The sequence below is a fragment of the Carcharhinus amblyrhynchos genome, chromosome 8, assembly GCF_965287045.1.
Source record: "Carcharhinus amblyrhynchos chromosome 8, sCarAmb.v2.hapA, whole genome shotgun sequence".
Classification (NCBI taxonomy): domain Eukaryota; kingdom Metazoa; phylum Chordata; class Chondrichthyes; order Carcharhiniformes; family Carcharhinidae; genus Carcharhinus; species Carcharhinus amblyrhynchos.
Genome location: NC_137331.1, coordinates 66332943 through 66356968, shown reverse-complemented (window position 1 = coordinate 66356968; position 24026 = coordinate 66332943). Strand labels below are relative to the sequence as shown.

General features: G+C 42.0%; 1 protein-coding gene across 1 annotated transcript in view; it reads left to right on the top strand.

Moving 5' to 3' along the window:
• LOC145346377 (oxygen-regulated protein 1-like) overlaps positions 1-24026 on the top strand; it is a 208018-nt gene that overhangs the window by 67467 nt on the left and 116525 nt on the right. The window contains exons 12-18 of the mRNA XM_080193537.1: positions 2008-2084; positions 2220-2251; positions 2439-2568; positions 5025-5128; positions 8341-8517; positions 15022-15234; positions 17134-17311. Of these exons, the coding sequence (XP_080049663.1) occupies positions 2008-2084; positions 2220-2251; positions 2439-2568; positions 5025-5128; positions 8341-8517; positions 15022-15234; positions 17134-17311 (911 nt within the window). The remainder of the gene's footprint in view (positions 1-2007; positions 2085-2219; positions 2252-2438; positions 2569-5024; positions 5129-8340; positions 8518-15021; positions 15235-17133; positions 17312-24026) is intronic.

Sequence of the window (24026 nt, the reverse complement as noted above, 5' to 3'; positions counted from 1 at the left end):
GGGAGTTGGGGTGGTAATGCGGTGGTACAGACAAGGAACATACTATGGGAGTTGGGGTGGTAATGCGGTGGTACAGACAAGGAACATACTATGGGAGTTGGGGTGGTAATGCGGATTTTACGAAAGTAGATACGCGATTGGATGAAGAAGCTTTCTGACAGAAGTTGGTCCCTGAGAGAAAGGCTGGTTTCCATATTGCAGTCAGTCACACCACACACAATTGCACAAGGAAAGTGGTCATTCAAAGTCTAATGGAACACACTTCTATCAAGATGCAGCCCTGTCTGTTCCTGCAAGAATACATTACACTTGGGGCAACAGAAACAGCAGAGGCAGGAATTCCGATAGATTCTGCCAGTCCCTTCTCTTCTTCCCTACATTTCCTGACAGTTGTAAGACAAAGTTGTGCTCACTGCCTAAGGAAAAGGACATGCATAAGCAAGAGCAGCAGTGGGGCAAGTTTTCTTCCGCTACCATTCAGATGCAGATGAAGATGATGGACAGAATTGTATGCCGGTGGAGTTTTGCAGTACAGTTGATGTCACTGGACTTTTGAACAGCTTGCCACATGTTACGGCCCCACACCTGCCACTATGGGACTGTAAAATTCTATTCAGTGGGTTTGCAGCCCCAATCTTCCTTTCTTCAATCTATCCTTTAACAAGCCAAACATTTCCAATTATTTACACAGTAGATTTGTAAAGATAATTTTAAAGACTTTCCCTACAGATGTGAAATATATCTTTTCCTGGATGTAAACGGAAGGATTTTTTAAAATGGGGGCTACATTTTGTTTTCCATTAGTACCACAATGTTGGGAGCCTTCCAGACTCCTGCATGATGGAGAGATGTTTTTCTACTCTGAAACTGGGAGGTTGCTTCCATCTGGGTTTTTGCGTTAGAGGATGGCCTGCATGCTGACTGGAGAATTCTAGTTGGCATTGGAGAGCAGCCTTAATGGGTCCTGTAAATGTATCATTTGCGGTACCCTCTCTGAATCAATTTCTTCCACAAAAAAACTTTGAATTGGGAAGATGCCAGCTAACCAATATGTAACTCTTTGCCTGTACTTCACCTCCAATTCTGCCACCTTGGTGCAGTGAATTCCTTGGAAAACTTTTGATTATCCCAAACAATACCTTCAATCATCAAAATCTTGCCTCCATTCATGATGGCAGGATCTTACTGTCCCACCAACGGCACACACCACTGTGAGTTTTCAAGCGAAATCCTATCGGCAACATAAGCTTCCACCACCAGCAAGCAGTGCACTGCCTTCCACTATTGCCAAACAGATCACAGAGTGGGAGAAAAATTTCACCCTATAGCCAAAATTTTACTGGCATGCCCGCCACAATTCCGGGGGCAAGTGAGGCTCGGTGAACAGCATTTTCCGGTGTTCTCAGGCGAGATCATATGAACCTCAGGTGTGCCAGTAAAATTTAGCTCTGTATCTCTACGTAACAAGATGGGTCAAAACAAGTCAATTTTGATTTGGCTGAAACAACTTTGATTGTCATCTCATCAACAATTTCTTAAACATTTTCCATTTTTTTCTGATGTAATGCTGCTATTTTTTTAAAATTCATTTGTATTGTTTCAAATTTGCTATTTTCAAAATAAATATTTTCTGTCACTCATGAGTACTTTCCTTTATGTATTATTATCGCTGTATCATAAATGCTCTTCCATTTCTACTTTAACAATCACATCTGGAAAATTGCTAAGGATTGGATTGATAAATCTAATATGTAAAATTTTAAAAACCATTGTTAGGATGTCATTTATGTCATTGCTCTTTTCTTCTTCATTTTGTTCATTTGTGTTATGTTTCTTCAATTGCAGAACAAAAAGTGGAAACAAAAAATGCAGAACAGTCATAATGTGTATTTAGTCCATTACATTTCTTCAAAAGCCCTAGAGATTACACTGACATAACTATTCTTCTCCTAGACATTCTCTCAACACATTGCTAATAGTACATAGTGCATGATTTTCTTTTGGCAGATGGCTGGATCAGGGAGAGGGTGACGGCAAAATTGCACGGGAACTATTTGTTGCAGAAAACTTCACCTTTCCAGAAAGTAAGTGCCTCCAATCCAGTACCAACTTCACCAGATGGCTTTGTCTTGTGAATAAGAAGGACTTTGTTATCATTATCAACAGACGCTTCTGCATTTTGCTTGTGGAAACTGATGTCATTTATTTTATCTTTACAGAACATGAGCTGGAATTGAGAAGAAAGGAAATTGTAAGAAACTCCAGTTTTCCCTTTCGTGAATTAACTTTGTGTAAACATGCTGAAAGCCCATTAGATTTTGTAAAAGCATCAAACAGTTAAACGCCGATTGTACTTTTTAAAAGCCAATGTTTGTTGATTTAAATCCTACTTCCTTGATCAGCCCGTAAATTAGTGCTGCTTTTATCTCTCTAATCAGTGGGCTGCTGAGAGGTGGAAGTTCATGGCGGGGAGGGTTTTGCAGTTTTATTGCAAACCGACAGGAAAGTTCATACGTCTGATGCCGGATGGCTCGGTGGATGCTACTGCAGAGAAGGACGATCGCGATGGTATGAAAGATTAGAATCCAGCTTTGCTCAGTCATTTGTAATGGAGATTGCTGATCCTTAATTAACATTTTATTAATTTCCCCATATTCAGAGTGGCATGAAGTTCCGGAAATGAACAGTATCAAAATGTCTAAGCAGGAGATGTCACATTCTATTTATATTTTTGAGCTCACAAAGTAATTATAAGACTTGCTGGTAGTTACATTTATTTCCTAATGTAACCTAATTTAATTAATATACAGTTTGGAATAACGACTTTGACTCATTCACAGAGTAAAAGGTGTCTGAAATTCCCAACACTAATTTGATTACACTGTTTTACAAATTTTAGAGCTCTTCTGCAAAACAGACATTGTTAAAAACAGTGTTGCTCAATTATTCATCTTCTCAAAAAATCCTTGTGCAAAGCAGAAATAAAATATTTTTTAAACAAAATCCCATTCAGAAGTATTACAAGTGCAACAATAGAATTATAGAAATATTTGGCATGGAAATTACTGCCTGCAATAACATAGGTACAGCTAAGTTTTCAAACATTTGTAAATTGAATAAGTTTATTTCCTGTCACAGATTTACATATTATCGCCCGGATTTTCCAGCCCTTCCCACTGTGGGATCGGAAGGTGACTCTGTCCTGCGTTGGATTCTGCAAAGCGCGTCCAGTGAACAACGCAAGCAGCCATTGACTTCAGCAGGACTGGAGGATCCCACCAGTGGCCAATGGCGAGCCACCTCTGCCACTGGAAAACCCTTCCAAGGGAGGGCTGGAAAATCTCAGCTTATATCTCTCACTGAACCAGCACATGGTGCAACATATCATAATTGCAAGTACAGCAACATCATGAGTTCATGCGATCTTATGCACTAAATCACACATTTCTAATGATACAGGGGAGATGGCGGCATAGTGGCAATTTCACTGGACTTACAATACAGAGGTTTAGGCTAATGCTGATGAAAAATGAGTCTCCTGTCCACAATGAATGGGAATCATTTCAATGGATTTTAATCAATTTGAATACTGTTAACAGACTCCCCACCACATGATCCCCTGTCACTAAATATTCAAACCTGTTTGGCATAACGTCATGTCGATGAGGTTTACAAGTTTCAGAAGAACAGGTTTTAGTTGAGGAGATCCCGCTGGGGCGCTAAGATAAGTATAGCTCCCAGGATATGCCCAGACAATGGCCTGGCATTACTCCCCAGCATTGCCTCTGGCATTACCCCAACCCAAGTTGGCATTACCACCAGACAGCTTGGCACTGCCTGGGGCATTGCCGAGATGGGCCAATCACGGGTACCTCATAAGGGTTTTCTCATTATGTGTGGTGGGTGGTGTGCAGCATTGGAAAGGGCCAATGCCTTTGAATGGGAGAACTTCCCTGTGAAGGAGAGAGTGCCCGTTATACTGCTGCAGTGGTGCCAATGCTGGTGAGGACAGGGGAAACGGTCTCCGACTGGGGAGGTTTTGGGTGGAGAGCCCCCAATACCTTCTAGATGGAGTTTGGGAGGGAGGGGGCAGCCCCCAAAACTTTATTGGGTGGAAATCACGATACTTTTGTGCTGGGGTGGTCACCTCGATGTTTCAGTGGTGGGCTGGTTGCCTCAATGCATTTGTGGGGGGCGGGGGGGACCATTGGGAGTGAGGGTCCTCCGCCCCTGGGAGAGAGAGTTTAACTTCAGTGCTGATTGGGATGCCCTTTAAAGATGGCACTCTGTGGATCCAGCCTTGCTGGCTCTATCAAGCTCTGCCCTGCCAGACTGATAATATAAACCACCCAGATTTCTTTCTGATTATCTGGTCTGAAAACTCGGCAATGCATCTGGAGAGATACACACCAGTTTTCAGTCAGAACCCAGCACCTTGACAAAGTATGGGAGAATTAACGAATGTGCAGTTTTCACAGTCCAAAGATGTGCGGGTTAAATGTGGGGATTGGCCATGTTAATTTGTCCCTTCGTATCAGAGGACTGGCTACGGTAAATATGTGAGGTTACGAGAATACGCCCGGAGGGGGGTGGGGGGGCGGATTGTGGTCAGTGCAGACTTGATGGGCTGAATGGCCTCCTTCTGCACTGTAGGGATTTTATGATTCCATGAAACTCCACCCCATGGTTTTTATCTAACTGAGGTCAGTTGGTAAGATAAACTTTATTTCTTCTATTTTCCATGTTGAAAAGCTAGAAGCCCAGTTAAATCTGTTTCAACGGTTAGAACTTAGTCTGCAGGTAGCCATTAGGCTCAAAGACATTATGGGAGAGAAATTCATTGGTTATCATTGAAAAAGCATACCTGTCCCTGGGGAATCAGCCTTGCCTGGGTTACACAAACACGTTTCTCCCCTATGTAACTCCTGTGAGCAGTGAAAACTATTTGTAGAAGTATGTTTTGAATCTTTACTGATCTATAAGATTGAACTATATTAACATAATTCATTTTTGTTCTTTTAAAGCTCTTTTTGAGGTTTCTGTCAAAAAGAGGGGCATTCAAGTATTCAGCAGTGTGGACAACCCAAACCTAGCTCTTGCTGTTGTTCGTAATGAAGTTAGTGGGTTGGTAAGAAAATTTAATACCGTTTGTGATATTGTATCAGTAATTAGTGAAGTTGAAAGCAGTAGATTGTAATCCAGTTTCACTTTGGTGTAGGATTTTTGTGTAGGAATGGAGAGAAAGCTGAAAGACTGATTGTGAAAAATATAGGGATGTGTACTTGACTGATTTGTTTCTGTATTCTGTTGGAATTCTATCTGTTTTGTAGGTAATGGGTGTATAACAGTTATATTATTTAAAATGGGGCCAGTTAAATGGTTGTTAAACCATTCCCATAAACTCTGTACATATGCAGCTGCCTAAATATTTACATGTATTAAGAACTTGCATCACTCTTGAGAAGATGGTAGGAGAGCCACCTTCTTGAACTGCTGCAGCCCACGTGATGTAGGTATACCCATGGTGCTGCTAGGAAGGGAGTTCCAGGATATTGACTCAATGTCAATGAAGGAGTGGAGATGTAGGTGCCCACCTTGGTGGTCATTTTTGGAGGCGTGATGCCTGGAAGGTCCTGGCCTGCTATGGAGTAGATGTACCATCCTTGGCCTGAGTAGCTGGAGTTGATGGGTTCAAGGGCAGAGTGATTTGGAGTGACTAAACACCCTTAGAGAGTCCTGGGCAATTCCCTCCTGAATGTATACCACTGTGACTCCACCTCCAGTGGGTCCATCTGCATGTGGGACAGGACATACCTGGTATGGTGTCTGGGATACATTCTGCAGAGTATGAGTCTGTGAGTGTGACTTTGTCGGGCAGTTGCTTGGCTAGCCTGTAGGACAGCTGTCTTGACTTTGGCACAAGGCCCCAGATGTTAGAAAAGGGGACTTTACAGGGTCGATAGGGCTCTTTGTGTCATTGTAGTTTTTGATGCCTAGGTCAATACTAGATGGTCTGTTGGATTGCTTTTTGATATTTCTTTAGTGGTTTGATATAACTGACTGGTTTGCTAGGCCATTTCAGAAGGCAATTAAGAATCAACCACAGTGCTGAAGTCACATATAAGCCAAGTTAAGGAATGCAGATTACCGTTCCTAAAGGTTATCTCCTTTTCTTGATTTGATCCTGGGATTTGTGCCAGTATTTGTTGCCCTTTCTTAATTGCCCTTGAATCAAGCTGACCATTTGAGAGGTCTGAATGGGCATGATATTTTGACCTGGTCAGAATCCAACAGATTTCTTTCCTTCAAAGACATTAGTGAAATAGATGGGTTTTTACAAATTTCATAGAATCATAGAATCACTACAATGCAGAAGAAGGCTATTTGGCCTATTGAGACAGCACCAGCTGCAATCCCACCCAGGCCCTATCCCTGTAACCCCACTTATTTACCCTGCTAGTTCCCCTGACATTAAGGGGCAATTTAACCAATTAACCTAACCCGCACATCTGTGGAATGTCAGAGGAAACTAGAGCACCCAGAGGAAACCTATGCAGACATGGGGAGAACATGCAAACACCACACACAGTGACCCGAGACTGGAATTGAAACTGGGTCCTTGGCGCTGTGAAGCAGTAGTGCTAACCAGTGTGCCACCATGCCATCCTTAATTGATAGTGGTTCCATAGTCATTATTACTGAGACCAGCTTTTTCTTCATTCTGTTTTTGTATTAATTGTGCTTACTTTCCAATGGTGAGGCATCCTGTCATTGGGCAGAAACACGATCTTCTGGTAGCACCTTCGGTGGGACTGGAAGACCATTCCATGGGAGCAGACATGAAGTCCTGCCCAGGATGTCTATGGATGATGTCGCTAAGGGGTGTCTTATAGATGAAGAGGATAGGACAGGAGATATTCTTGGTGGGCATCAGGGATAACAGCGTTTCGTCGGGAAGAGACTCCATTGCTGGCAATGCTCTGATTATGACCAAAAAGTTCAGAATGGAATCAGGCAAAGCTAATGTCAGTATATTAGATGGTGGAAGAGAAATGTTTTGGAGGAGGATGGCAGGATTGATCATATTAAAAGCTGTGGGGAGATTGGGGTGCAAAAGAAGTATTAGTGGACCATGATTGCAGTTAGAAACAAATGTTTGGACTTTAGTGATCGGAAAGATTCGAACAGAGATTTTGAAAGTTACAACACATGAGAGAACATGGGGGTTGGAGTTGGTCAGTACTTTTCAAGGTTAGGAGGTTTGAACTATTTTCTAACAAGTGAAGATTTGAAAATGAAAGGATGGATGATGTGACAGCACTTGAGGAAAGAAAACAATGACAGTGTTAGCTTGTATGTGAACCAGAATGTTTGGTTGGTCAATTTCTAATGAAAAAGAGGTCAAAGGAGAAGGAAGTGAGTGTCATTAGCAAAATGATGTTGGAGAGGGCATGAGGGAAGTTGGGTGAGACATGGGTTAGGAAAGGGAGAGTTTGGAAGGTTTGGTTTAATGGGCCACAGAAAAGGAAGGAGTAACAAGGTCAGTTGAACAGATGGTCTCAAAAGAACTCATGATCTTCTTGTACTTGTTGGAGATGAGGAAGGACTGGGTTGGTGAATTGTGTTAAGAAGGCTTCAGATAAGACTCATAAGTTGCAATTCCTATTATTGCAAATCTGGAATGAGCATTTATTAAGAAAATCACGGTAATAGATTACATCAATGTGAATTTAATCTGTCTTGCTGGTGCAAACCATGATAATACTAAACTTTTCCAATTAACTCAAAACCTGTTAGTGCCATATGTTTGCAGACAATTGAAATATGAGGTTTAACTACTTATATATTTCCTCTATCTCAAACTAAAGCCTGAATTCCCCGGCTGTTCACTGGCTGCGGGATTCTCTGGTCTTACTGGTAGCGCATCCCTGCCCATGGGTTTCCAAAGGTGTGGGATGGCTTCTGTGGGAAATCCCAGAAACAGCAGTGGGAAAGAATCTCTCCACCAGCAAATGGCATTTTGCCTCCTGTCGCGGACAATCACATGGATAGGAGACCAGAGAATCCCATCTTAAGTCTTATGATAGCACTCACCATTTGAATGTGATATCACCAATAAAAAATTAATTATACTTAATTTGAGTGTGCAAATTAAAATAATATAAGATACTTAAAACTATCTTACCAAACATTGTTGCTACTCTAATTCAAATCAACAGAGGTTGAGAGAGAGTAACATTAATAGCATTCATTTTGTATATTTTTACGATTATGCATTGCATAAAGCTTAATGTACTTCATTTGATTGATTGAATGTTCTGATAATATGTTCTGGTACAGGAGAAAACTCGAATTCTCTGTGAATTGACGATTCACCCTAAGACCAATCGCTCTGTAATATTGGAGTCTGTTCATATTCCTGGACAGATAGTTGCGTTCAACTTAGAAGGAAGGCCTGCTAATGCATCAGTTAAGGATGATTCAGACGTTATCAAAGATTTTGTTGTCCATGTTAAGGTACTGGTTATCAAAGTTTTGTAATATATTTGTTAAAATTGAGTGTATGAAGATATTAATAAGGTATTAATATGATAATATATAACATTAATATGAATAATTAAATCATTTCACCACCCAAAATGGCAATTTGAAGTCACTGATGAATTCATCAGTAGTTTCATGAGTAGCTTTGTGTAAGTACCTGAATCTTGTTCAGAAAGGATAATTTGATATGCAAGTAATCACTCAACATATGTTACTTTCTTACAACAACCATTTTGCACTCTACCCTAGTTAGAATCTTGAGTTGTGCAAGATTAATGGAGTATGAAAAGCCAGATGAATGGCACTTTAGAATATTTGAACAGCTCTTGAACCTGCTGCGCCATTTTACAACACTATGACTGATCTTTGATGTCAATTTCACTTTCTCTCTCCTTCCTTTCTTGAATTGGATAGTGGGATTTTCTGCACTCCCCATTGTGTGTTTTGCCATTGCAGAGGTGGTCCACCATTGGCCAGTCGTGGGATCTTCTGGTCCCGCCATTGTCAAGGGCTATTCCCACTGCTTGCACTCCATGTAATGGGAAACACATGACAGTGGGACCAGCGAAATCCCACTGCTGGCTGAAAGCCCAGCCAAAAGCGTTATATTTCCTGCCTTCCAATCCACTGAGAATGTTCGGGAATCTAGGGAATGTTGGATGATCTCAATCAGTACACCCTATCTCTACAACCACCTCTTTGAGAGCACTAGACTGTAATAATGGTATTTGTAAAAAAAAAAGGGTATGAGCAAACAAGAAACTACAGGCCATTTAGCCTGAAATCAGTTGTCAGGAAATTGTTCACTCCATTATTAAGGAAGTGGTAACAGCAATAGTAATATGATCAGGCAGAGTCAGCGTGGTATTATGAAAGGGAAATGGCTTTCAGTTCCATTAATTCCTCATTAATGATTCACATAACTAATTGATTATTTTATTTATAGGAATGGTAAGGGCATAATCTCACCTCACACATATGCTCAGCAGCAAGAATGAACATCCTCTGACAATGAGAATACAACCTAATTTGGGAATGAACAAAGGTCAGGTACAGCAGGATAAACACTTGGAAGAAGGAGGCGGTGGAAAGGGAGAATTGCTGTCAGCAGGAAGCTGTATGTTGAGAGAATAATTCTCCATCATGACTGCAATTTCACACCTTATCCTCTGTCATTAAACAATATACATCCAATTGGCCAAAATTTATAAAGAAAAGCCAACATATTATAAACATTCCAAATCAAATTTCATTGGAATGTCATCTAATTACCTTTGTACATTCCCCTAGTTTCTGTGGTTCATGCACCTATACCTGTCCTAATATCCCATCATGTGCTAGCCTTGTGGCTGCAGCATGGTTGGTGAAAGGTGACTCCAGATGACCTTGGAAGACAATCTTGAACAACTCAACTTAGAAGACTCAATTTTGGACTTCAGCATTTCAACATGGTCAGAACTGTCTAGGCAGGCTTGCGGACGGCCAACTTTAAGTGCACAGGCAGAGTGGTAGTGCTGAGAGAACAAATGCTTTCGTCCAGAAAGAGGACAGCAGGGTTATACATGATAGAGCCACGTCCGCTCCTTGGGACACATCACTTCAGCAATCTTAGCAATTTGCGGGATGATACATTCCTGGTCCATTTGAAAACTGAAACCCGTAGCCTTGATGATATCAGTCTAAGCTTGCATGGCAGCAAGTTGCCCTTGAATGTCTTCAACCTGAGCTTTGAATGTAGCATCCAGACATCCAGAGGACATCTTGTGTATTGCAATGGTAGCTAAAAAATCAGTCATCAGACAGTGCATCATGATTGGATCCATTGGTGACCGTGAAATAATGGGCTTCAAGCTCTGCACCAAGTTGTGTGCCATGTCGGTGCCAGATTATTACCCAATGCACCAAACATTGTGTTGTACATCCCAACCAGCATTCCCTTTAGGTTGCCCCATTGAATTGATCATTTGAATCTTCTGCAGAGAACAAAGAAAAAAGAACAGTACAGCACAGGAAACAGGCCCTTCGGCTCTCCAAGCCTGTGCTGCTCATTGGTCCAACTAGACCATTTGTTTGTATCCCTCCATTCCCAGTCTGCTCATGTGACTATCCGCGTAAGTCTTAAATGATCCCAGTATGTCCACCTCCACCACCCTACTTGGCAGTGATTTCCAGGCCCCCACCACCCTCTGTGTAAAAAAATATCCCTCTGATATCTGAGTTAAACCTCACCCCCCTCACCTTGAGCCCGTGACCCCTCGGGAGCGTCACCTCTGACCTGGGAAAAAGCTTCCCACTGTCCACCCTATCAATACCCTTCATAATTTTGTACACCTCTATTAGGTCTCCCCTCATTCTTGGTCTTTCCAGGGAGAACAACCCCAGTCTACCCAATCTCTCTTCATAGCTGAGACCCTCCATACCAAGCAACATCCTGGTAAATCTCCTCTGCACTCTCTCCAAAGCCTCCATGTCCTCCTGGTAGTGTGGCGACCAGAACTGGACGCAGTACTCCAAATGTGGCCTAACCAATGTTCTATACAGAGGAACTTGGCTGTAACCTCGGGTGTGCCCTAGCTGCAGGCAACTCATGCTTGGTGTTTCAGTGGTGCAGATCTCGCCTCTATACTATCCTTTAAGTTAGATTCAGTGTCATTATCTGAACTGGTAGCTGTGAGATCAAGTGAAGGTGTTTCTTCATCAAAACTGCCTTGTTGTTGTTCCTCCACTGCTTGGCAGTTTGTTTGGGTAGCTAAAAGAAGAAAGGCACAAGGGTAAGGATATGGGGAGGGAGGAGAAAAATAAAGTGCGTGCTTGCACCATTTGCAGATTGTGTCCTCTGTGCAAAAGCTATGTCCTTTGACAGTGCTTGCAATAATCCATCATCTGGCACCCGCACCTTTCTAGAGTGAGTTCTCTAATACTGTTTTATTTTGTCACTGCCTTTCCTTGACTGTCCGGTGGCAACATCATGATAATAGTGAAAAACCAATGGCATGAATCATGATATTTGGCAATTAGTTCCAGAGCATCAACTTCATGATAAATGTCAAATGTTTTGACATTTTAAGCAAATATGACCCCAATTGCTGTGCTCTACCTCCCTGCTACCTGCATCTCAGGTACTTGGTCAATCTGATTACATTGATAAACATCTGATGTATAGCTTCAACAACCAGGGAAAGTGAGACACAGGGCTAGGTTTTCCTATGGGCTTTGGGATCCCAACATTGGGACCAAACAGGTCGCTGATCCAGCTTTTACAGGCATTGCGCCTGATGCTGCAATCTTTTTGGAGAAAGACTCCTAATTGGTTACCTGTGGATGAGGTAACCTCTTAATTAGCTACTCTGTGCTCACCATCCTATTGAGAAGGCTGGGTGGACTCTTGCAGCAGTTGATCCAATCAGAGGCAGCCACTGGGAGAGCTGGGTGCTGCTGAAGCAAGTCAGGGAATGTAAGGGTGCCTTAAGACGTGTGGAGGCATGTATTTAAAGTCAAAGTTAACAGGGACAAAGCCATTTGGGCCCTCCAACCCCACCAAGTGATTGTTTGTTCCATCGGTGCAACCTGAAATCCTGCCAATGGCCCCACAAAGAAGCATCTGTATGGAGATGGCAACTTTTGCACGTGTTGAGGGATCACACCATTGGCAGTAAAGTGCCTATGATCCACAAAATGAGATCTAATTGGGTCAGTAATCAACTTAATTGGCTGTCTGCATGTGTAGTATTGTAGCCGAACATAGTTCATATCTTCCTAGGGGAAAGATCCTCATTGGGGGAGTGCATTAGAGAGCCATCATGACTTGGCTCCCACTATGTTCCTGACTTGCCAATCTCCAAACGCACCATGACAGTCCATGAAAATTCAGCCTGTGATGCACAGACCAAAACTGGAGAAATCAAGTGGGCAACTGGATTGAGTGTATGTTAGAGGGATGGGAAAACCTTCCAGAGGAGAAAATCAGAGTCAGAGGTGTGAAGGATGCTCTTAGAAACCTGAAAGAAATGCAGATTTACAGGTGGCAGAGATGAGAAAATCTCACTGAAACAACAATTACTGGTATGTTTTGTGTACAATAGGGCGTATAACTGTATTCAGGTACCAAACACTGCCAGCAGATGGGCAAATGGGCTCCTTTGGCTGATTAAAATGACCTATGCCACTGATATTGGCCACGTCATGTCTGGGCAAGTGGTGCATACTTCCATTTTGCTCCATCTGTATTGAATTTAAACAGAAGGCAGAAAAGAAAATTCATCTATGTGACTGTGATCTTGTTACGTACTTCTTCACACGTCTTTCAGTGTTATAAACATATGAATCATGGAGCAAGACAGTAAAAGACCAGGGTTGGGATTATTTTGTTTTATTCATCCATAGGATGTGGGTGCCACTGCCTATGCCAACATTATTGCTCATTCCTAATTGTTCTTGAGTGGCTCAAAGGTATTAAGGCATCAACTACATTGCTGTGATGCTGGAATTATATGTAGGCCAAATCATGACAAGATATTAGTGAACCAGATGGGGTTTTACAACAATTGGCAATGGTTTCATGGCCACCATTAAACGGTTAATTCCAGATTTTTACTGAATTCAAATTTCACTATCTGCCCCTGGTGAGATTTGAACCCGGGTCCCCAGAGCTTTACCCTGGTTCTCTGGATTATTATTTCAGTGATGCCATCACCTCGGAAAATAAAGAGGAAAACGGAAGATAATTCATCAAATTGCAAATTAAAATTGAATAGCGTATTAAATCTGCATATTTGTCTGATTATTGTTTTATGTTTAACAGCAGGGGGCACTCACTACATACAGGAATGAAAAACTGCATCATTTTCCAATGCAGATAGTGGTTCTCAGTTCAATATCAGTAGAAGAAAACTCCCACTAAGCAGATGGCTGAGAATTCTGATATGTTCTGACTGCAGAACCAACATAGCTTGTGCCAGGATTGTATGGTGGAATGCTGCCATACACTTTTAATGACATGCTGCATGGAAACCATGGACCACATGTACCATGGAACACATTAGTTTTAAGTGTGTGATAATGTGCAATATGTTGACGACTTTACAAGCAAATAGTAGTAAAGAAAATTTGTGTCATATTTGAACTATATGAAAAGTAAAGTCAACTGCTGGAAACAAAAGTGCAGATGTATCATGAGGGATTTTTTTTGTTGAACACTAAGCAAACTGATGAGAACCGAATGAGTGAGATTTTCCTGGAAATCAGCAAACACCAATTATTGACCACTTAAGGGCTGCTTTCAGCTCCGCTTCAATTTTCAGGCTGGCAGGAGGAGTTCCAGGACAGGAGTGAAGTCCAGAAAGTAACTGTGTTCAGGCCTCAGATGGGAAATGGTTTTTGGGGGATGGAGGGGTGGCGGGTGGCACCTGCATCAGCAGCCTGCTAAAACATTGCTCCTGCAGGTATACTAACCCCCAACCATTGGTCTCTTCACCTTGGGGCTCACCATCCACCCTGCTCTGAGACTCCCAAAACTTACCTGGTCCTAGACTCTCAGGACAGACTCTAGGAACTACTTCCACTTCCAAGCCTGTCCACTGCAGCTTTTAATGCTGCAAGGATTTGAGAGCTACCAGCCAATCAGATCTGGTAGCAGCTCCCTTAGCTGTGGCTTCCAGGTGAGGGGTGGATGACCTACCTCCAGCCAATTAACATTTGGAGAGTTCAGTGGCTGCAGGGCAGACAGTGTTGGTGGGGTGTGTTTGCAACTGTCTCCTTGATAGGGAAATTATACCACCCTAAAAGTCCTCGCCATTGCCCATTAACCAGTCTGATTGGAAAATTGTGAAAAAGCAGCACAAAGTCAGAAACTGGAAATGCCGGTTAGATATTGAATTCAATATCAAATCATGTGCAGAAAGAAAGCAAAATAGAAAGATAGACAGTAATGAGAGATAAAGGAGACAGAAATAATAAGTAAAAAATGTTTTAGCCATTTTTAGTTTTCATAGCTCCAAAGATTGGTCATAGCTGAAGAAATGAGGTTCCACAGTTGTACAAGTTAATTTCACTGCAGTAGAAGATGATTGACAATTATTCCTTTTACAACATTGAAACTTTATTCAGACTGAAGATAACTTTTTTATAGCAAATTAATTAGTATCTGAAACTTCATATCATCCCACATGTTTCAGTGATGAGATATCAATATACTAAAGCGTCAGGATTAACAAGGTGCTTCTGATAGCCACTTCTTGAATTTTATGTTTATCTGTCCATGAGCAGTCACTTATGTTGCTGTCCAAATTCCTCTTTAACAATAGCGAACTCTGTCAGTCTAATCATTGATGCTACAGCAGAATCTGTCTGAATGTAACAACTTCACAAAACTGAATTCTTTCAATCTTGAGATTTATTAATAGCTATTGCTTTTGGCTGAACTATTGTGCACAAGAAATGTTTTCTACTCGTATTGTTCTCTCTTCTCTTTATTTCAAGGATGCATTTAAAGATGGTGCAATTGTTTTGCTGAATACTAGCCTTTACCAGAGCCTGTGCATCACTTCTGGTGGAACTTGCTTAGGAACAGGGAAACAATCTCCAATGTCATATTTGAAAGTGCATGAAGTCGGTCCAAATGTTTACATGTTTGAGAGTGTACAGAATCCACAAATGTTCATACAAATCAAAGATGACAAATGTGATGGACTGGTGAGCATTTTTTTTTACATATTAAGTTAAACTAACATTTTTCCTAAAAATTGCCCTTTAGTATTGGGGGATTAGTAGGGTGAGTACATAAGGTTACAGGGATAGGGCCTCAGTGGGATTGTGAAAATGGTCTCCTTCTGCACTGTAGGGATTCTGTGGAACAATGATTTCTGTAATATTTGTAAAGTTTTTGATTGGGCCAAGTCAAGGAAATTAAGAGTAAAGGTTAAAAATGTATATTGTATGAGTAATAAAATATGCTGCATAAACAACCATGGATCTTTCATCCTAGCGTAAGTGCTGAGATTCTCCAGCAACCAGGGGAAGCTTCTTTCATTTTACATGAAGATGGTGTGTACTCCTGCCACAATGGGCACATCTGTGCATTTTTGATGTCCCCCTCCAAAAAGGGTGAAAAAAATAATGCTGCTCACTACTTACTGCTGTGTCTGTAGTCGCAGTCCATCAATAATTTCTCAAAGGAACTATCTTCCACCCTATTAAAAGGGCTATATCTGTGTATGGGAGTCCAGGGTAAAAATCTGTCCTGTACTCCACAAAGGCATCACAACTGCCAACGGCAAGTCCAAACTAACTGCTTTTTCCATTGTCCACCTGGCAGAACTGAGATCAACACTGAAATAACTCCCAGTGTAGAGATTCGCTCTTCCTGACTGGGCTCTTCTGACCTAGGGGGCCATTTTTTGGGACAGACTGATGATGTTCCATCTTGAATAGATCTCCCAGAATTAATGCCCTAGAAACAGGTTAATACCCTGCCTGATCGACAAGCTTACAATAGGTGTAAAAGATTCCAGTATGACAGGTAGATTGCAGGCACACATTCCATGGTGGAAATGTACTATCCATCTCGTAGGGAGAAAAAGGAATTATATTGGGTGTATTTCATGTCTACCCAAATGGGAAGAGGGATTCCTATGTCAGAAAGTGATCCTAGGGTTTCCAAGATCCAGCCTATAGTATAGACCCTCCATAACACTCACATGGAATCATATCAGGCATATGTTGGAAAGTTCAGTTCTGTATTATTTAATAAAGGCAGTAGGTTTTGGGTGAAACTTTATGCCACTGTCTTGACAGAAGTGGGGCTGCAAAATGTGGCAAGCCATTGTAACGTCTATGACTTCGGGCATGGAAAATCACACGTGTGGGAAAGGCTGCCAAATTCCACCCCTTGGATTTAATAATTTGCTTACATATTATCATATATGGGGGAGTGGGGGGGAATCTTCCCATCTCATCCGACATGGGAGTTGTGAGTGGGGAGCGGATCATGCAAAGGTTAATTGACTTTGGACAAGATTGTCCAGTTTCAGGGTGAGCGTGGCTGAAAAATCCCAACCATGGTATCTCAGAACTGCTATGTTATAGCTACATTGTGTCACTCCAGTTCTCATGTGCAATAGTGCAAAATGGCCCTTTTTATAACACCCAAATTTCTTTTGAAAATTAGGGGGAGTGAATCAGTTTGCTTAGTCACTGTTGCTCATTTTACACCACTAGCTAAAACAAATTCCATCTCTTATGTATGATGATTTAAATTAAATGTCTCGTGATGTTGAATTGGTGTGATGTAAAGGTGAACTTTTGGATCAAGGAATAGTTATTATCTTTACTTTTATTTGTAATAGTACAATTTATTTGGTTAGAGCTAGTTTACAGTCTCAAGAATTATATTTTTTATTTTGTGCAGATGTCTGGCAGGCAGCAAACTTATTGGTTAAATAAACGTGAAGAAAGTCAGCCTTAATTCTGAAATTAATATGTATGACAAATTAAAATCTGATTCCAATACTAACTAAATTGAGAGTGCAGAATTCCTATCACTAGAAAAATTATTAAAGGACCTGTAGTTAATTGAGCTTTTTTTCTGCAAAGGGCACAGGAGATGAATACTGTCACTTTAAGGTGCAAAGAAATTTAGAAAATGCAACTGTAAGCCTGGAATCTGTGAAAAGCCCAGAAACATATCTCGGTCTTCTCTCAGATGGATATACAAACCCTTTCGCACATACTGGAGAAAGTAATGTGATGTTCCACCCACAAGTTATCAACAGTAAGTGACTCAAAGATATAGGGTAGCATTTTAACAATGGCGAGCGACTCTTGAAATCCCACTGCCATTTAATGCTCATTTGTGGCCGAGATTTCCATCTGCTCTTGGAAGGAAGTCCCTTCCGCAAGAACTGTCAGCCAAATAAATTGACCAAGAGCTCTCCAACCTAGCCAGCCAGACACAGCTCTGTCATGATGAGAAGTGGTATCGCAGCATTCTGCCTGAGTTTAAGTCCTGTGACCTTTGAAAAGGTAAGTCCCTGAGATTCTAGGGCAGAAAGGTAGAGGACTCTCGTTGAGGCTGGGACAGGAGTCAAAAGTCCAAAGATGTTCAGGATAGGTGGATTGGCAATGCTAAGTTGCCCCTTAGTGTGAGGGGACTAGCTAGGGTAAATGGGGTTATGGGGATAGGGCCTGGGTGGGATTTTGGTTGGTGCAGACTTGATGGGCCGAATGGCCTCCTTCTGCACTGTAGACTCTATGATTCTATGTTTGCAGTTTTGGAGGATAGACCACAATGGAGAGAGTTCCGGAGTTCCAACGTCCTGGGGATGCCTCAACTCTCAGGGGGCCTTTAGAGTGAAGTGCCCCTCTTCCTGCCCAAGATGGGGAAAAGTAGAAATGTAATTTTCCCATCTACCTGCATCCACTTCAACCAGCCTAAAAATTGAAGTTGGATGCGATAATGCCCTTAAGTGACCATCAAGTGTTCACTTAACGGCCTTAATAGGTGAGCGGTTGGATTCCATGCCCAAGGTTCTGCGTGCCCAAACATGAAATTGTGTCTGGGCTTGGCACATGAGGTCCCGGGGGAATCCCATCCATTCACATTTATGCTCCCCCCAGCCTCAGAACCACCCTTGACGGAATGTAAAATTCTGCCCATTGTTGCAAATAACAATCATAAGGTAATGTTTCTTAAAATAATTCTTCTTTCCCTCTTTCTGGAAAAGAGCAATAGATAAAAAGGCTAATGATACAGTTGCTGTAGGAGAATTCTGCTGGTTGCCATGAGTTTTGGTAACAAATTTCCATTTTAGCTGCCAATCTTTATGTCTAATGCGTAGCATGTGGGGAAGGGGTAATGAGAAGAATTTGACATGAAATGTCGCTGAAAGGGTTGCCTCTCCCTCTTAAACTTGTGTTCAAAAGGAAAGAGGGAGAAAAATGACAGCAACATACCCCATACATTGGGGAAGTACAAATCAATGCCTCGACCACAACTTTTTAAGGTCCATTAAATGTTGGATCACTGATATTGTTCTGTTTACTGATGTAAAATAATTTAATTGGTGAGAAGTGCTACAGTACACAGAGATCCTGATGTAAGGTTGAGGCACCAATGTTAGTAGTTTGTTTAGTTTACATTTTGGACACATAGGAAAAGAACTGATGTACGCTAATTGACTCTTGCAGTTGGCTGCAAGTGTCATTACTTCGAGACTGTATTATCACTCCAGCTAATTAGTTGTTTACTTGGGTCAATGTAGCTACTAGCTCTTGCTGTCTACGATTGAATGTTGTGGAACTGGAATGAGCAAGATTGTGGATGGTGGGATCAGAGAATCATGCAGAAGACCATATGTCTGAACCCTGGGGGAGAAAACATCTGATTATGTTGGCGGTAGTGAGAAACTTGCCTATTAACAATGGGGACTTCATAAATATTCAAAATCACCCACTATTGTGCAATTTAAATGCATTTTGCTGGGATTTAGTACAATCTCCCCAACTAAATAAAACTGACATGAGTCTCTTGTGTCTTCAATAACTTGCCCATAGAACACAATGGCTTAAATGTGCCTTCCCTAACTCACTGTGAGAGTTAATTAGACTTGCAGGCGGGAGAGTCATGGGGAGCTGCATTCTCTCTTTTTCTCTCTGTGTTCAAATTTGATAACCTGACATGCTCCCAGAAATTAAAGGAACCATAACTGATGGACAAGGGATGTCACTTAGTAAAGGGGCATTCCATATCTGAGTCCTTATGGGGAAGGCAAACAGCCACTCACCACTGCCTCAAGAAGGTGACAAATGCCTTGTACAAGTGGAGAGGGCCATGTGATTTGCAGCCATTGCCATCAAGGCACAATCTGAGCAGTCAGCCAGATTTATTACCAGAAGGAATTTATTCCTTCAATGTACAGTTAATCTGCAAGCACGAAAAACGAGTTATAAATTAATTTGCTCATAATCCCAGCAGTCATTGGTAATACTGACTACTTTTACACTAGCTTCTTAACCCTCAAAATTCTTCCATTGCAATATTCGCACATTTGACAATGCTAACCAGTTCAATTACAATCCTTCCTCAGAACAACTGAATGTAGAATTTCAGCTTCGAATAGGACTTTACGATGTGGCTTTTACTCTGCATGGGGGTCAGGTATTGTGTGTCTCCTGACTTCAGAGCAGGCACAGCCCTGAGTTCTGGGAGCAAATTTGGGTCACACTTATTCACAAGCTTGCCGCCTGGTGATCAGATCCAGCCACCTGCATCCTTTACTGTGCCAGATTCCTGACTATTTCCAGGTCCGCTGTTGGACTTATCCATGTTCAAACAAAATCCAGGCCTCGGTGTCTCCAATAAGCTCCTCCATGTTAAGGCCCGACTGCTCAACAAAGTGCAGGAGACTGTAATGATTTTGAATAGATCTAACTGTTTATACAGCGGCACTGTAATCCATCAATGGGTCTGTTTTCTTAACGTAGAAATACATCATTGTAATAATAGCAACATATAAGCAAACCCTATGGTTTTCTGTCAATAGATCACATTACAGAACTAAGAGACATAAGAACGCAGTTCCTGTGATGAGTGATTTAAGGGATGGGGGTGTGGCGTGAATGCACCAGCATGTATGAGTTTAAGCAATTTCCAGTGAATACCATTCTCTACCACACAGTGAATCTCACAGATGTTCATAAAGAAGAAAATGCCCCTCTTTCTCCCGCTTGCCTCTACCAAAGTATCTCTAACTGTGTCAAAGAATTGTGTCACCGTCTCCCAACACCTGTCAGCAGATACATTTTGTGCCTCCTTTCTACTGTTGCCAGATAAAAAATTTGCTGTTCTTCTAAAATGCTGTCATTTTTAAAATTTGTGCCAAGGCCTAATTCCTGATTTCCAAGTAGTCAAGCAAGTCATTTTTTATGCTTCCAGCCAGCCCAGATTAGGTTGATAAATGTAAACCCAGAAACTGCCATCAACCCTGAAACTATGCTTCACAACAAACCTTTAGCTTTTCCAAGTTCTACTCACGGAATAAAATTCCCCCTTATGCAATGAGATACTAAAACTGGATCTCCATGTCCTTGGCAGTGTAGTGATAGAGTGGGACCTCTGCCTATGGCTTTCAGGCTCAAACTGGGGCAGAGGACATTTACCCATATAGGCTGCTGGCTACTAAGAATAGAGTGTGTCTTTGCCAGTCACCAAAGTACTCATGGCACTGGAGTGGGACTGACACTGCGGCAACAGGAATTTAAGCTGGCAGAAAACTCCTGAAAAAAAGACAAAAATACCTTTAGGCTTTGGCCTGGAATCAAGCCCTAAAAGATTTTACTACCAAAGAGAGAAGAGAGGCAGAAACTTGTGGAGGTGACAGGGGTCTCACCTGCCAACTGAACAGCCTAGTTTGGGGAAGATCCACCAAACCAGAAGCCCTATCAGGAGGGTGGGAGACCACCAGCAAACTTCCCCAGAATCAGGCCGACCTAGGACAGGAAGTCCTGCTTGCTGAGAGTTGCCAGCTAATCAAAGGATTGGGGAGGCTGTGACTGCTGCCATGACAACATCAACCAGACCAAATGTAAGAAATGGTGGGAGGGGTTTCACAAGTTTGGATGAGGGATCATCAGCTGGCACAGGGTTGCCCTGAGTGACCATTTCCCAATGCCAGATCTCTTGATCAGGTCCTGTATGCCTTTGAAGGAAGGATTCCTCCTTCCCCAGAAGATGATAAGTAGTTAAGATGATAAACAGCCAACAAGAACTTGTTATGGACCCTGATAGGCCAGTCCACAGCAGGGTTAATGCCGCCAGCAGTAGGAGTAAGATGGGGTGTAGAGAGTGCAGAGGAGGTATACCAGGATGTTGCCTGGTATAGAAGGACTGGGGTATGAGGAAAGATTGAAGAAATTGGGGCTCTTTTCCCTTGAAAGACGCCGACTGAGGGGGGATCTAATAGAGGTATATAAGATTATGAAGGATATAGATAGAGTAAACAGAGGTAAGCTATTTCCTATAATAGAGACACGTAGGACAAGGGGCCATGGACTTAAGGTGAGGGGGGAGCGGTACAACACAGATATTAGAGGGAGGTTTTTCACACAGAAGGTAGTGGGGGTATGGAATGCTCTGCCAAGTAAGGTGGTGGAGGCAAACACGCTAGAGTCCTTTAAGAGTAACTTAGATAGGTACATGACTGAGTTGGAGATGGGTGGATATAGGAGAACCTTTTAAATAAGGGTCATTAGCATTGGGGCATCCCTGGTAATGTAAATGGGTGTGGTATGATAATAATGTTTTTTTTCTCTTTCACAGATTTTAAGTCGGTCCACCTCGTGTCCAATGAGGGGCATACAGGTGATGGGTCGTACTGGGGCTGCTCTTGGTTGTTCGAGATTGGCCTAGTGCTTCCTGTTGTTAGTGTGTGCCTAAACTGGACCAGATACTGGGCAAGATAACAGCTCAGTGACTATCGCTGATTGCTGTGCAGACACATGGATTGGGGCTGGTGTCTGTGGGAGTTTGCGCATTCTCCCCGTGCTTGCGTGGGTTTTCTCCGCGTGCTCCGGTTTCCTCCCACACCCCAAAGATGTGCTGTTAGGCTGATTGGCAGGAATACATCGTCCCTAAATCAGTTTCCCTCAATCTGGATGGCCATAAAACATTAGATAGGGGTCATGGGTAGAGAGGTGGACTGGTGGTGTTGAGATGGCGGCACGGGCTCGTTGGGCCGAAGGGCCTGTTTCCTGGGCTGATTTTGTTCTTTGTTCTTTGTTTGTTCTTTGGTGTTCACTTGCCATCCATCATCTGAGTAAATGCCCTTTCTGTCTCCACTAGAAAGAACAGAAAATTCTGTCCAAGATTACTACTGGACATTTGCTGTCCATCAGCCATTCCCACTGCTTCTCCAGACCCAATACTAACTTCCATTTAGGGGGATTGAAAAGAAGCAGTAAAATTGGTTGCTGAGTCATGCGGCATTGATGGCATTTACATGATGCAGACAAGGTGAAACAGCCAGCAGTGATCCAGCAATTACTGAGGATGGCATGTCCAGGCATTGGCAAGAAAGATAGCTCAGCCTCACTGGCTTCCTGATTAGCATGGAATTACTGAGGAAAATCTAACCCACTCATTGAAACAACTGTTGGATGTTCCTCAGTAATGGAAGTGATGTCTTTGTTTGATAACTGATTTTTTTATACAGCATTGAAGAAAGAAATTTGATAAAGTTCTTTGAAAATTGGTGTTTTCTGAAAGAATCCCATAATTTACTTCATTTTCATCCTTACGTATACATCATCACACCACATGGTAGGCTGTTGCATAAAGTTAAATCTCACAGGATCCAGCATGAGGTAGGCGAATGGATACAAAATTGGTTTGATGACAGAAGACAGAGAGTGGTTGCGGAGGGTTGTTTTTCAAATGAAGGCCTGTGACCAGTGCTGTGCCTCAAGTAATCGGTGCAGAGTCCACTTTTATTTGTCATTTATATTAATGATTTGAATGAAAATTTAGGAGGCATGGTTAGTAAGTTTGCAGATGACACCAAGATTGGTGGCATAATGGACAGTGAAGAAGGTTGTCTAGGATTGTAATGGGATCTTGATCAATTGGGCCAGTGGGCTGATGAATGTCTGATGGAGTTTAATTTAGATACATGCGAGGTGATTCATTTTGATCGATCGAACCAGGGCTGTACTTACTCAGTTAATGTTGGGGGTTGGGGAGAGTTATAGAACAAAGAGATCTATGATTACAGGTTCATAGCTTCTTGAAAGTGGAGTCACAGTTGGACAGAGTGCTGAAGAAGGCATTTGGCATGGTTGAAGTTGTACAAGACATTACTAAGGTCACACTTGGAACACTGTGTATAGTTCTGGTCATCCTTTTATAGAAAGAATATTATTAAAATTTATAGAAAGAATGCAGAAAAGATTTACTACTAGGATGCTACTGAGACTTGATGGTTTGAGTTGTAAGGAGAGGCTAGATAGACTGGGACTCTTTTCTCTGGAGCGTAGGAAGCTCAGGGGTGATCTTATAGAGGTCTATAAAATGATGAGGGGCATAGATCAGCTAGATAGTCAATATCTTTTCCCAAAGGGAGGGGAGTCTAAAACTAGAGGGTCGAGGTTTAAGATGAGAGGGGAGAGATACAAAAGTGTCTAGAGGGGCAATTTTTTCACACAGAGGGTGGTGAGTGTCTGGAACAAGTTGCCAGATGTAGTGGAAGCGAATACAGTTTTGTCTTTTAAACTTTGTCTTTTAGACAGTTACATGGGTAAAGTGGGTATGAAGGGATGTGGGCTAAACGTGGGCAATTGGGACTAGCTTAGGGGTTAAAAAAGGGGCGGCATGGACAAGTTGAGCCGAAGGGCTTGTTTCTATGCTGTAAAACTTTATGACTCTATGGCTCATCTTTATAAATGCTTTATTTCCTTTTGTTCAATCCATCCTCAGAACATCAGAGATTAAAATG